Raw genomic sequence first — 13,286 nt, forward strand, 5'->3', positions numbered from 1 at the left:
TCAACGATTTGGTTTGCTTATTATCATTATTAGTATCCTTGAGATAACTGATGCAAAGAACAGAAATGAACGCATCTAAAAAGAAATATCTATAATCCTACTGCAGGGCAGTTAAGTATTTGCCTGCCAAAAAAGATAAATGATGTTCTTGTGTGCGCTTCAAACTTACAAACGATTGCAGCAAGACTCAGAGTGATAACAATTGTGCTGAAGTCGTACCTCAGAAAATCATAATTGCTATTTAGTTGCTTTCTGTTGTTATAAATGCACAGTTTGGGGCAAATTGGTTATTATGCTGTATTTGCGGTCTTAGACATGTTTCAAGGATATTTAGGGCCATTTCAGCTCACTCACAAATTTTCCTCAATGAGAAGTATAAAGTAACGATGACCTTCCTCATTAGTTATTTCTCCCAATGTTTGCAAAAGGTTAATTCAGTTTTGTTGTTGTTTTAAATTACTCCACCAGGCCACTGTGAGGCAGTGCGGTACAGAATTCTTCGTTTCCTGTTGTGCCCCGCAGGGCAGGCTCCCAGGCTTCTCCTCAATAACCCCTGCACAGTGGATGGGAATGTGGTCTCCCACTGCAGTGGCTGCGGTATCAGGAAACCTTTGAGCTACCTGCACAAATGCAGTGCTACCTGTCAGCCCCAGAGCCAGGGACCTTGTAAGCCCATCCTGCAGGCACTCTGATTCACCATTCTCACTTTGTACAGCATCTGCAAGCAAGGTCCACCTTCAGACCAGAACAACTGAATGAGATAATGCTTATTTTGTCGTAGGAAACAAGATGTACATAAAGAAAACTCAATCCATTGTTTCCCATGGTGATGAATCTGGCATTTAAGACATGCATTAGTCAATGCCTTTTTGAGTGTCCTTTAATGCTTACACGTGGTAATAACGTTAAAGGCCTTAAGAACATCAATGGTTAAGCCTTTATGCAGAGCTGAATAGTGTACTTTGTATAGTTAGAAAACCACACTGATCTTGAGATCCTACAAGCAAATAACAAAATTAAGTATTGTCATCGATTTTTTAACTGCCTTCCGGAATTTTACAAAATACTTTATTAGGACACAATTTCTTCAGTCTTCGAAATATTCCAGAGTCCACCCTAGTAGTTAGTAGCAACTCCACAAATGCAGTAATGGGTTACCTTGTCACTATAATTGCAGTTTCTCTACGCGAGCAAACAAAACAAGCAAAACCCAGCCCCGCACGGGAAAAGCCAGCACTGGCTCGGGAGCAGCAGAAGGCGACAGAGCACCGGCCGGCTGAGGTCACTGCCGCAATTGGTCCCGGCCAGGTGGCCCGGCGGCCGCAGGGACAGAGGCCACTGCAGCGCCCCCGCCGCGCCTCCCGCGTCCGCACTGCGCCAGCGGCCCCGGGAAAATCTCCAACTGCAGGATTCCTTTTGCTGATTACGAAGAAAGGGGAGGGGGCAAGAGGGAGAAAGGGAGTGTGTGCGTTTTGAGTGTGATAGATCACTACTTCCTCACTCGCCCTACAAAATCTCTCCTCAAAATATTTACAAGCCAATCTCCAACTTCCTCCATCTGCTGGTTCCTAAATCTGAAAGTGCCTCTTCCTCCAATTGCACTAAAGGAGGCAAGGTTTTAGGGTCAACATGGATACAAGAGGATGCAAAGTGCCCCCTTCTCGGCTGAGTGGCAGAGTTCAAGTCTGCAGACCCGAGCGCTCCGCCGGGGAGCGCGCCCAGTTCAGGGGGGACAGACGGGACGGGACCCCCGTTCCGGGGGACCCCGATTCCCAGGAAAGGCCCTGCCCGGGGCTCACGCTTCGCCGTGCAGGAACCCCCCGCAAGCAATAGCTCACCCAGCTGCATCCTCCGAAGCCCCAGCCTCGGGGTGGGGCGCGGGGAGGTGGGAGGCGGGGGCAGCACCGCCTGCAGGCTCTAGTCGGCGCCTCGCGGTCTCCCCCTGGCTCCGGGGCGCCCCCTGTCGCCGGGCTCCCCAGCGATCTGGGCACGGGAAGCTGGAGAGGTGGCAGCCCGGGCGTCCGGGAACGGAGGGGCGCCCGGCCCGTGCCTCCCGGACGGTGCGGACCGGCGGGCGGCCCCGCGGGAGGGCGCTGGGCGCTCAGGCCCGGGCGCAGCCCGCGGCCGCCGCTGGAGCCGCAGCAGCCATGTCCGCGCGCCCGCGCTGCCGCAGCCCGGCCGTGATGTCATCCGCTGAGTCCCCGCCGCGGCGCCCCACGCCCGCCCCCCGCGGGCCGCCGCGTCCCTGCCCCGCCCCACGTGCTCCCGGCTTCGGGGATGCAGAGGCCGGCGGTGGCTGTGGGACGATGCGCAAAGCCCGGGTGGCCGCGTTGGCGGCGGTGCTGCCCCTCCCCGCCCGCCGCGTCTCCGGCGGGGCTGCGCCCGGGGGCTGCGCACGGGTGGGGGCGGGGGCGCCCGGGGAGGGCGGGGTGGGCTACCCGCGGCCAAGTCCCTGCCAGGTCGCCGTCTGCTGAGTCATGGCCAGCGCTGCCCGCAGCCCGGGCTCACTCGCGTAGCGCGGCGGACGCGAGTGCGCAGCCATTGGGCCGGGCGCGGGGCCGCAAGCGTCGGGCATGACGCGCTGAGCCGCGCTCGCCCGTGCCCGCAGCTCAGCGTGCGCCCCGCGCGGGTGCCTGTGCCGCCGCCCTCCAGCCCCGCCGGCAGCCGCCCCCGCTTCGCCCCGCACCATGATTGCCGCCGCTTTCCTCGTCTTACTGAGACCCTACAGCATCCAATGTGCCCTTTTCCTCTTGTTGCTTCTGCTAGGCACCATCGCCACCATCATCTTCTTCTGCTGCTGGCACCGCAGGCTCCAGAAGGGGAGGCATCCGATGAAATCGGTCTTTTCGGGTCGTTCAAGGAGCCGAGGTAAGACACCCCGCGACGGGCTTACTCGGGCCGGGAGGAACCTTTAAGCCGATTTGGAGAGGGAAGCGCGGCTCGCTCTCTTCCGCGCTGCCGCCTCTACCCCATCCGCGCCCGCTCCCCCAGCCCAGTGCGTTTCCGTGTTTAGCGTCCCTGTCCCCCTCCTCGGGTCTGCCGGATTGGGGTGACCGCGGCGAGGCAGAGCGCCGGGAGGTGGGGGGAACGTACCAGATGCTTGGTGTCAGTGTGCTTAAGCCCTGGGGATGGCTGGAGCGGAGTGCGGGCTGCGGCAGCCTCGTCCACCCCCACCCTCCGGCCGGCGCTGGAGCGTGGGGCATGGAGAGTTCGGGGCTCCCCAACTCCCCCAGAACTTTCCCTGAAACTTCTCGCGGAGAAATCACCTAGAGACCGATGGCCTAGTAACCAACCCTCCCTGCAGGCTGTCCCCACTGTATTAGAGGCGTTCGGAACGCGCCTCCCCGACCCTCGTCCCCCGGGTAAGTCGTCGGTGACTCGGCAGGTGAAGAACAAGGAGTTAATTGAAGTCTCGTTTTTCTTTTTTTTCCCCAGATGCTGTTTTGAGATCTCACCACTTTCGTTCCGAGGTAATTTATTTAGCGCGCACGCTCAAGGTCAGAAGAAGTTCTCTTTGCTGGGTACCAATATTAATCATATGGGTGTTCAGAAGCCAGTAGGGCGTTGAATGGCGAGCATGCTACCCCCAAGCCGAAAGGGACGTGTTTCCTTTTAAGTGGCTCCCCAGCATGAGTGCCCAGTGAACGGTTTTGGCAGATCTCTTTTGTGTCCTGGAGCCGCTGTGCTGGAAGGGGTGAGACAGCCCTTAAAAGCGGCCAGACCTTAGGAACTGAGCCTCCGGGTGGATCTCAGCTTCCTTGAGAATCTGTAAGTCGCCGGAAGCTTTCTGGGTGCAGTCAGCTGGCCGCGGCTGTTCACTTGGGTATCTAACCTCGCTGGGAGCTTTTAGGGAGCTGGTGCAGAGCAATTTGATCCATGTACATTTCCCTTTAGACTTTAAAGTTTATATTCCTGTTCACCCAGAAAGAGCTCCATGTTTTACTGGGGACGTCTGATGATTTTTGCAGAGCGATGGTGGTAGTGATCTGGCTTTACTAACAAAACGTGGACCATCCCTTCATAAACAGGCGACCTGGCCTCGCAGCAATTCAGTGGAACTGTTGTAGGACTAGTTCCGCTGGAGATAGACCAAAACGAGAAACACAAGCTCTCCCTGACCCAGCATTTCTTGATGAATTTCTAGGCCAACCCCCCACTTAATGCAAGATGATTTTCCCTCTTTCCTGCGAGTTTCACACAGCCAGGAGGTTGCTGGTAGCAATGCTTGATGCCATTTGCTCATTTTAGGAAAGACTTCATAGTTAGAAACGCTCCATTGACTTACCATTTACCTGAGAAGTTATTTCACATTTCATTTCACTAGTTAATCCAATGTTTTATTGCACCCTAGATGTTTGATTGGACTCTGGTTGCTTGAAAGCTTTTACTGCATTACTATAACATCGTTATAATGCGGCACAATGAATAATTTTACATGGAGCCCCAGTGGGTGTTAACTCTTTACTCAATTTAGGACTGTAAAGAGAATAAAATAACCAGTCAGATAATCAGAGGTTCCACTGCTGCCTTTACACTAACTAGCTGTGTGGTGCTGGGAAACTCTCTCAACTTCTCAGCCCTTCAACTATAAAATAGGGCCAATAGTACCTTACAGGGCTGTAGGGGGAGGGCAGGGTTTACCAGTAATCATGTTAACAAAACCCCACTTAGTTCATAGTAGCTATTCAGTACTTGATAGGTATCATTCCATTTTGTAAAATTGAATTAAAAATGTGTAAAAATAAAAGATCTGTCCACAAATCTTAGTCTTTATTAGATTAATTAATTCAAAGTTATGTGAAACAACATAAGCTGTGCCTGTTATGAACCAACACTTTTTGAACACCTGATTAATTTAATAGAGTAACCCATTTAGAGGTGACAAAAAATAAATCACAGTCAGGGTGCGACCACCAGAATTTAGGATTTTCATTTTACAAGGAGACCACCAGTCCAGTACATGTAAATGATAGAACCAGAATAAGAATCCTGTTATGGGTTGTTAGATTAGCCATCAAGTGTTTCTGCTAAAGCATAGGCAGAAAAAATGAGATAGGTCTACATTTGTTTAGGTATCTGTCAGTTAAGCATTTGTCCTGAGCTTGCATTTGGTTAGGAAAGCTGGGAGTGATTGTTTAATGCCATAGCTCATTTCACAAGATTCCTGGTACAGGTTGACATCCTGTGTGTGCTTTGTATTTGCCTTGTCTGCTGGGCTGTGAACATCTTGACGGCATGGACCAAGTCTCTCTTGTTTAGGGCTATATCCCCACTGCCTGGTGTATAATGGGCTCTTAATAAATATTTATCAAATGAGTGAAAAATTCTCTATGAGTGCCAGTTCTCGTAACTGGGCAAATACAACTCAGAATTGGGCCAAAAAGAAAAATGCACATTCTCAGGACATTGCTCAGAATTCAGCATTTGCTGAATCCCAACTCTTATCTTTCTAGACTTTAAAACATTGCCCTGGAGTTTGTGTTAAAAAATGTAAATCACTAATTATAACAAAATGTATTTGGTTAGAATTTTTTTTCTCAGGAAGTTCAAAGCAGTATTAGCTTCATTTGTTGATAAGCCCCCCATGTTCCTTTTCATACCAAGTCCCTGTGTTAAACTACTCAAAGAATGTCATTTTATAAGTGAAAATCGTGAGACTGTTCCATGAGAATGTCATATTTCATCATTGTTTCATGTTCGCCACAAATAAGACATTTTCCCTACGGAAAACAGAGGGGATTTTTTTTCCTTCTCCGTTTCTACCAAAATGCCATTTCCAGCAGGATTTTCTCCTTGAGAAATACCTCTGAAGTTTTTGGATTCTAGCGTGTTAGAAGATTAGAACTTTTGTCACATAATGGCTATTCTTCTTGTTGCTTTTTAGCAGTAGCTGCTGCAAAATAAGTATCAAAGAAAATGTTTTGATTTTCCTACAAGTTATAGTCCTGTCGAGTATTCTATTCCTCATCCCAATCTCAGTCAGTAGATAATTCACTCTCAGTATTTCCATAGCTGTCAAATGAGGAAAATGGGTTTAGGATCTGCGGACTTATTTTGAAATGTGAAAGAGCTTTGCGAAAGCCCTGGAACACATGAGGAAGTTCAGTTAGCTCTTGGCTGCTTTACTTGGCAGAGGATATTGCTTCTGCTTTCCACACGTCCAGGAAAGTCCAATTGGAGAGGAAATTTCAGGATGTTTCTTCCCAGGTAGGGAGAGAAATACTTCTCCAGGGGGGAAACCATGGCATCAGGACTCAGTGTGCTTTGGGGAAGTTCTGCAGCAGGAAAAAAAGCCACATATCTCATGTGAGGGGCTTCAGCTTTTTCCCCCTCACTAAGTGGATAATAAACACCTTTCTTCAACTCAGTTTCTTCCTCATGAAGCTAGAAATAAATGATTCAGAGATTTATGAGATGTTTGGGAACCATAACCACCAACAGCCCCTTTTTATTTTCATATACTTGCAAACTCATCTCTACTGGCTTAAGAGTTCTCTAAAATTTAATAATAGCATATGAGAATGTAAAATTATTAATCCACTCAGCAAGGGCTCAATCCCCAATTCTCTGACAGATAAAAGGCCCAGTTAGATAGCTGGAAATATGTGCTTTGTATATGAAAATAAAATACTTGTACCATATATATAGTAATAAACAATATATATAGTGATGAGAAGTGATTTCACATCGAGATGGGACGCAGTCTGGAAACCAAGTGTCCATTCTGGGTCTCTAAGAAGGATACTTTTCCTGGGGACTTAATAATGTTTGATGCTGTGACTTTACACAATGCTTAACTGTTACCCTCGATGCCTGTGGTGAAGATCAGACAGTGACAGTCCTGATTTTAAGGAAATCTCGGAAAGTGATACGGGTAATTGAGGTACCATTAGATTACAAGAAAGAACCTTGTGAGCCCTTCAGTAGAGTGCAGACAGTTACATATAATGCCCTTGGAGAATACCCAGCATGAACAGTGGTACATGATCCCTATTCATCAGCTCGGTGGAATAAGGGCAGCCTTGTTAGATATCAGCAGAGGCAGGAGGGTGTTTTGTGTCCATCAGGATTGAGTAAATATCTTCACTTCCTGTTTCAGGGAAAGGAACCAAAAGAGTTAACTCGAGTTAACTCAAGCGAGATAAGGACACAGTAAGACAAGAACCCCCAGCTACATTTTGTCTGCTGCATAGTGTTTAACTGTGTCACTCACAGCTCAAAGAATCATATGCCCAAAATTCTCAATGAAAGAGAGAGGCTAAGTGGAGTGAATTTTTAATGGCCATTTCTTACAAAGCTGAATAGGCAAATCCTTTAGGTTTTTCCAGTGATTTTCCACGTTATCGTAGATGAAAGGATGGTCCACACTGACCCTCTTGGCCTCATCATATTTCCAGAGAATCCCTGCACCAAACCATGGAAAAATGGTCAGTGGAATACCCATACTTCACAGCTTGTTGTGGAATTTGCATCTTTTATTAAGGGTTACTCAGTTTAGTGGATTAGAGAAATTGATAGTTTATTATTTAGCTCTCTTTTACAATTAGGTTATCTTTATAAATAAATTCTTTGCCTAGAGTTAAATTCTAGGTCTTAAGTTAGTTTATGCTAATTAAATCCGTCTTAAGTTGAATTCCACACATGATACAGGGTTCATTTTGTTTCATGCAATTATTTTAAAAACAAACATTTATTTTTTCATCCTTTATGAGGTATGATATTAGAGGGTAGGAATAACAAAGGGTCTGAGGTGTAGTCCCTGCCTTGACGATGACTTCCAGGTCACTCCCAGTATCAGTGCTGAAATTTTATAGTTACTGGTTTCTTCTGTTCCTACTGGAACTGAACTGACATCCAACTATGAATCACAAATCTGATGGGAGCATCAGAGGCCAAGCTGTGCAAGTAAAGCCAGTACATTTGTGAAAAAGACAAATTCACCCCATTCACCAAAGTCACTACCACCATATAATTTACCCTTACTTCAGCTACGTGGCAACAAAGCAGAATGCTAAAAGCAAAAGAAGAAGAAGAAGAAAGAAAAAAACCTACTTTTTTCCCCCCATGCATCCAAACCTTTTAAATCCAGTCTAGATGAAAGTGGAAACAAAAGCTTTTTCGGAGAAGTCTGAAATCTTTGTCTAACCTCAGGGGTTAGGAATGACTCTTTTTGAGATTGCAGTTACAACATAGAAACAGGCTAATAACAAGTATTGGTTTAATGAAAGGATTACAGGAATAAGAGTTCAAAGTCCCGGCTTTGGGTTCCAGCTCTGGCACTAACAAACTGTGCCGTCTTGGTCTAGTCATTTAGGGTCTCTGAGATTCAGACTTGCTGTTTTCACTGGTAACATGAAGATGATCTCTGAATCTTCTTCATAGTAAACAGGCCCTGTTTCTGCTATGTGCAAAAAAGTATACTGGTAAAAAAGGCATCATGTAAAATGTGATTCCTTCTAGGAACTGAAGGCAGGTAAAGATAAAGATATAATTAGCATAAACACAAAGTAACAAATTATGTATAGAAAAGGAATGGTTGGAATACTTCTGATGACATGATTGCTTCTGGCTGGGGTGATCAGAGAAGCCTTCCAGGAGGAGGTGATATTTCTGCTGCAGCATGCAGGCTGAGTAGTACCTGGCTAGACAGACAGGGGCTCAGAGCAAATCCCCAGGCCAGCAGAACCGCTTAAGAATAGGCAACAATTAAGGAAACACACCTGTTTTCAGAGCTCAGAACACGCCAATATGATTAGAAGAAAGGGGTCTTGAGATCACATCAGGATGGAAGTATAAGTAGGTGCCAGTTATAATAAAAAATAATTTTTGTGTACCACTTGACAGCTGACAAAGGCTTTGACAAAACATTATTTTATTTGAATGCCTTAGGAGGGCACCTGCTGTGAGCCCTCTCGAGAGAAGGAAAGACTTTTGATTTCTTTTCTAGTAACTACGGCCAAACAGCCTGATCACTCTTTTTTCTCTGTCACGGAGAGTGGAGAGTTGTGGCCTCAGCTGCAGAGGCCTGGGACTATGATTGGCTGGGGGCCTTTCTGGTCACGCCGAAGCTGCACTCTTGCAGGGCATTGCATGTTTCAGGTCTAGTGCTCAAGCATCACTGGGTTATATTTGACCGCAGACACCATATGTCCAGGGGTTTGTGACAACCTGCTCCTGTGGTCATTACAACTCCTAATGCAAAGCATAATAAATTTGCAGGCAATTTATTATGTATGAGGCTATGTAATATATTACAGTTTTTAAAAGTATTTGAAATGTGTCTCTGCTTTTAAACTTCTTCCTTGAAGAAAATCCCTCTCCCATAATAATCTGAATGTCTATTTCCTCCTCAAATCCTCAAGCCTAGCCCTTCGCCCTCAGCCAGTGGCTTCTGTCTCCTAACTCACAGAGAACAACTTCTTGCCCCTACAAACTAAGTGGCATCTTAATCTTCCCTCCCAGCCCAAGGAAAACTTCATCTGTCCTCCCTATGGGTATTTTATGCTTACGCCATGAATTCCTTGTCTTCCTGTCTCTTGGGGACTGTTCTGTGAGTCGTCCCCTCCTTTCTCTTCTGATGCCCCCTGTCTCCTGGCCCCTGTTTCTAACACATAAACATCACAGGTGCGTCCTTTTGAAAACAACATAAACCTCCCTATACCACCAGCTCTCTTAAGAAAAGTTCTCTGAAAAAGGTTCTTTATCTGCCACCTCCTATTCCTCGCCTCTCATTTACTCCTCAACTTAGTAAAATCTGGCTTCTGCTCTACGACTTGAAACCACTCACCCTTAGCTCAGCATTGAGTTCTGAATTGTTACATCACATATTTCTGTCTTAGGTTTAATCGACTTATCTTGCATTGGACTTTGTTGGCCACTGATCCCTTCTTGAAACTCTCCCCCACCCCCCACCTTTTTTTTCTGGCCACGGCTGCCTCTATTCCTGCACTGGACCCTCTTCCTACTTAGATGTTGACATTCCCAACGTATTCCCTTGCTCATAATTTTTTAAGCAGCTTTATTGAGATATAATTCACATACTATACAGTTCACCCATTTAAAATGTACCATTCAGTGATTTTTAGTGTATTTACAACGTTGTGCAGCCATCACACAATTTAATTGAAAACATTTTCGTTACCCCCAAAAGAAACCCCACACCTGTTGGCAGTCACTCCCCATTCACCTCCCACCTCCACACCCCAACCCTAGGCAACCGCTAATCTAGTTTTGTCTTAGTAGATTTGCTGGGCCTTGTTTTTGCTCACCCTATTCAAACTTTACTTGTAGGATCTCACCATATTTCCTGTTTTAGTTCGTCCTCACAGAACGGTTACTCTGAAATCTCTATGTCAAATTCAGGCTACACTCTTGACCTCGAGATACAGAGAGTCAGCCCTTTTCCCTCCTTCTTACATGGATGCACCGCAGGTCTTAAACCGAACATCTGCCCCTGTTGTGGAGAGCGGTACAACCCTTACCTGTACCTCTGCAGTTGCCCAAACTAGAAGTCTAGAAGCTATGACAGACCCTTCCTTATCCATTCCGTCCTCTTTTACATATCTCTGGAGTCTGCCTTTCTTGCCATCCTCCTGATGGTTACCTTGCTTCAGTCCCTGTAACAAGCCTCCAGACAAGTCTCCCTGACTCCCCACCCCCAGTCCATACACACTAATCTGATAAGGATCATTCTAAAATACAGATTAAGCCTTAAAACTTTTATTAGTCAGGGAGACATTCAGATTTAAGTGATCCCAACATAAGATGGGTTATTAATAATCAAGGATTTCTGTTCTCTCATGGCAAGAAGTCTAGACATGATGTAGGCTTTGCTGCAACAGCCCCACTGTGTCACTGCTGGGGTGATTGGGATAATCCTGGCCTTTCCCTCATGGTTGCAAGATGGCTGCACCATTCCAGACATTGTGCCCAAATTCAAGGAAGGAAGGAGGGGAAAAGGGAGAGCCAGTCAAAGAAGGATATTCATCAGGAAATCAAACTCTTTGCTGGATGGAGGACTTTCCAGTTAGATTTCTCCTTGCATTTCACTGGTCAGAACTGTGTCACAAAGCCGTCCCTCACTGCAAAGGAAGCTTGGGATATGAGCTTTCATTTTTCCTGGCTTTTGTGGTAGAGGTAGGCAGGGAGAAAGGGTTGGGTAAGCCATATTCCTTCCCTACTTAAAATCCTTCAGTGGCTTTCCACTTTCTTCCAGGTAGTAAAGTTTGACCTTCTTAATGTGACATCAGAGGGATCCCTATGCTGATGTCCTGGTGATGGTTACTCTCCAAGCAGACCATGACTTTTTGGATTATTGTTTTTGACCATGTTATTTCCAGCTAAGAAAGCCCTTCTTTGTTTTCTTTTTCTTTCTTTGGCCACTCACCCCTAACTAAAGCGGAAATACTCAGGCACGAAAGGCTAACTCTTGCTCTTCCTTCAAAACCCAGTTCATAGGTCATCTCCAGGAAACTTTCTTAGCTCCCTCCTCATAATAATGATAATAATTGAGTTTTTTTATTTGTCTCTCCTACAAGATTGTACCTTGAAAGTAGTCTAACTAAATCCCTGGTTCTTAGCTCAGTGTCTGGTACAAAATACAGCTCAGTAAATGTTTGCTGAAGGAATGAATATATTTGATGTTTTCTAAAGTCAGTTTAATTCTCAATTCTCATGGATTCTAACTTTCCAAATATTTCTGTATCCTTCTTTTACTTAAAGGGAAAGAGACAGATTCTTTTCATTTTTTATTTCAGACATACTCACAGTTGCGCCTTAGTTAACATCCTGTGTTTACTTTGAAAATACGCAGATTCAGGCACTTTTTAAAATGAGTTGAAAATATTTCCTGACATTTTAATTTATTATTGAAGAGATTTTTATACCTCTTCAATAATATATAGGCAAATAGTATTAACAGAGATAAAGAAGGATGTTCCATAATGATAAAAAGACTATTCAGGAAAACATAATTATAGATGTGTATGTACAGAGCCTTAAAATGCATGGAGTAAACATTGTCAAAATTAAAGCGAGAAATAGACAATTTTGGAGTCATAGTTGATGATTTTAACATCCTTCTCTCCGTAATTGGTAGAATATCCATATAGAAAATCAGTAAAAATATAAGTGATCTTAATAACCCTATCAACTCTCTTGACCTAATTGATATTTATAGAACGCCATACCCACTTGACTCGTTCCCAAAGACAGACTATATTCTAGGCCATAAATCAATTCACAATAAAATTAATTTAAATTTGAAAAGGTTGAAATCATATAGAGTATGATCATACTCTGATCATAACATAATCAGACTAGGAATAACAATAATATCTCTAGGAAAACCTCACATATTTGGAAATTAAATAACATGCTTCAGAAAATTCATGCATCAAAAAAGAAACCATAAGGAAAATTAAAAAATATTTTGAACTGAACGATAATGAAAACATAGTATCTCAAAATTGTGGGTTGCAGCCAAAGCAGAGCTCAGAGGAAAACATATAGCTTTAACTGCTTATATTAAAAAGAAAGGTCTAAAATCTAACAAACTTTCAACTTTAAGAAGCTAGGGGATAAAAAAGGAAAAGTAAATGCAAAATAAGCAGAAGGAAGGAGATAATAAAAATAAGAGTAGACATTGATGAAATAGAGAAAAGACATACAATAGAGAAAGTTAACAAAGCCAAGGTTGGTTTTTTAAAATTATTTTTTAATTGAAGTATAATTAATCTACAATGTTGTGTTAGTTTCAGGTGTACAGCAAATTGATACAGTTATATATACATGTATATTCTTTTTCAGATTCTTTCCCATTATAGGTTATTACAAGATATTGAATATAGGTCCCTGTGCTATACAGTAGGTCCTTGTTGTTTATCTGTTTCATATATAATAGTGTGTATATATTAAAGTTGGTTTTTTGAAAAGGTCAACAAAGTTTACGAATATCAGGCTAGACTGATCGAGGCAAAAAACCACAAATCACTGGTATGACACATGGAAGAGAGGTTATAACTACAGAACCCACAGACATTAAAAGGAAAAGAGAATATTCTGTACAACTTTATGCTAAGAAATTTGACAACTTAGATGAAATGGACAAGTATGTACCTATAGGTCTCTAATTATCCACTCATCCGACCTGTGCGTATTTCATCATGTATTAGAACTGCTCTAACTCCCAGATCTTGAGTTCTGAAATATCTCTCTTTGACCACATACCTGCCTGTCTATGCATCTTATCGTGAGCTCTTAATGAGTTTCTTGCTTCCCTAGGTTTC

The 13,286-nt window shown here is 44.4% G+C and overlaps 2 protein-coding genes across 2 annotated transcripts in view; one reads left to right on the forward strand and one right to left on the reverse strand.

Moving 5' to 3' along the window:
* BEND6 (BEN domain containing 6) overlaps window positions 1–2,075 on the reverse strand; it is a 49,996-nt gene extending 47,921 nt beyond the window's left edge. The window contains exon 1 of the mRNA XM_068558014.1: window positions 1,839–2,075. The gene's annotated coding sequence lies outside the window, so the exon portion shown is untranslated. The remainder of the gene's footprint in view (window positions 1–1,838) is intronic.
* A 518-nt stretch (window positions 2,076–2,593) lies between these two features.
* The window catches only part of DST (dystonin), a 491,021-nt gene continuing 480,328 nt past the window's right edge, over window positions 2,594–13,286 (forward strand). The window contains 3 exon segments of the mRNA XM_068559249.1: window positions 2,594–2,839; window positions 2,841–2,868; window positions 3,436–3,470. Coding sequence (XP_068415350.1) covers window positions 2,735–2,839; window positions 2,841–2,868; window positions 3,436–3,470 — 168 coding nt within the window. The 5' untranslated portion in view covers window positions 2,594–2,734.

The sequence above is a fragment of the Eschrichtius robustus genome, chromosome 12, assembly GCF_028021215.1.
Source record: "Eschrichtius robustus isolate mEscRob2 chromosome 12, mEscRob2.pri, whole genome shotgun sequence".
NCBI classification, from domain to species: domain Eukaryota; kingdom Metazoa; phylum Chordata; class Mammalia; order Artiodactyla; family Eschrichtiidae; genus Eschrichtius; species Eschrichtius robustus.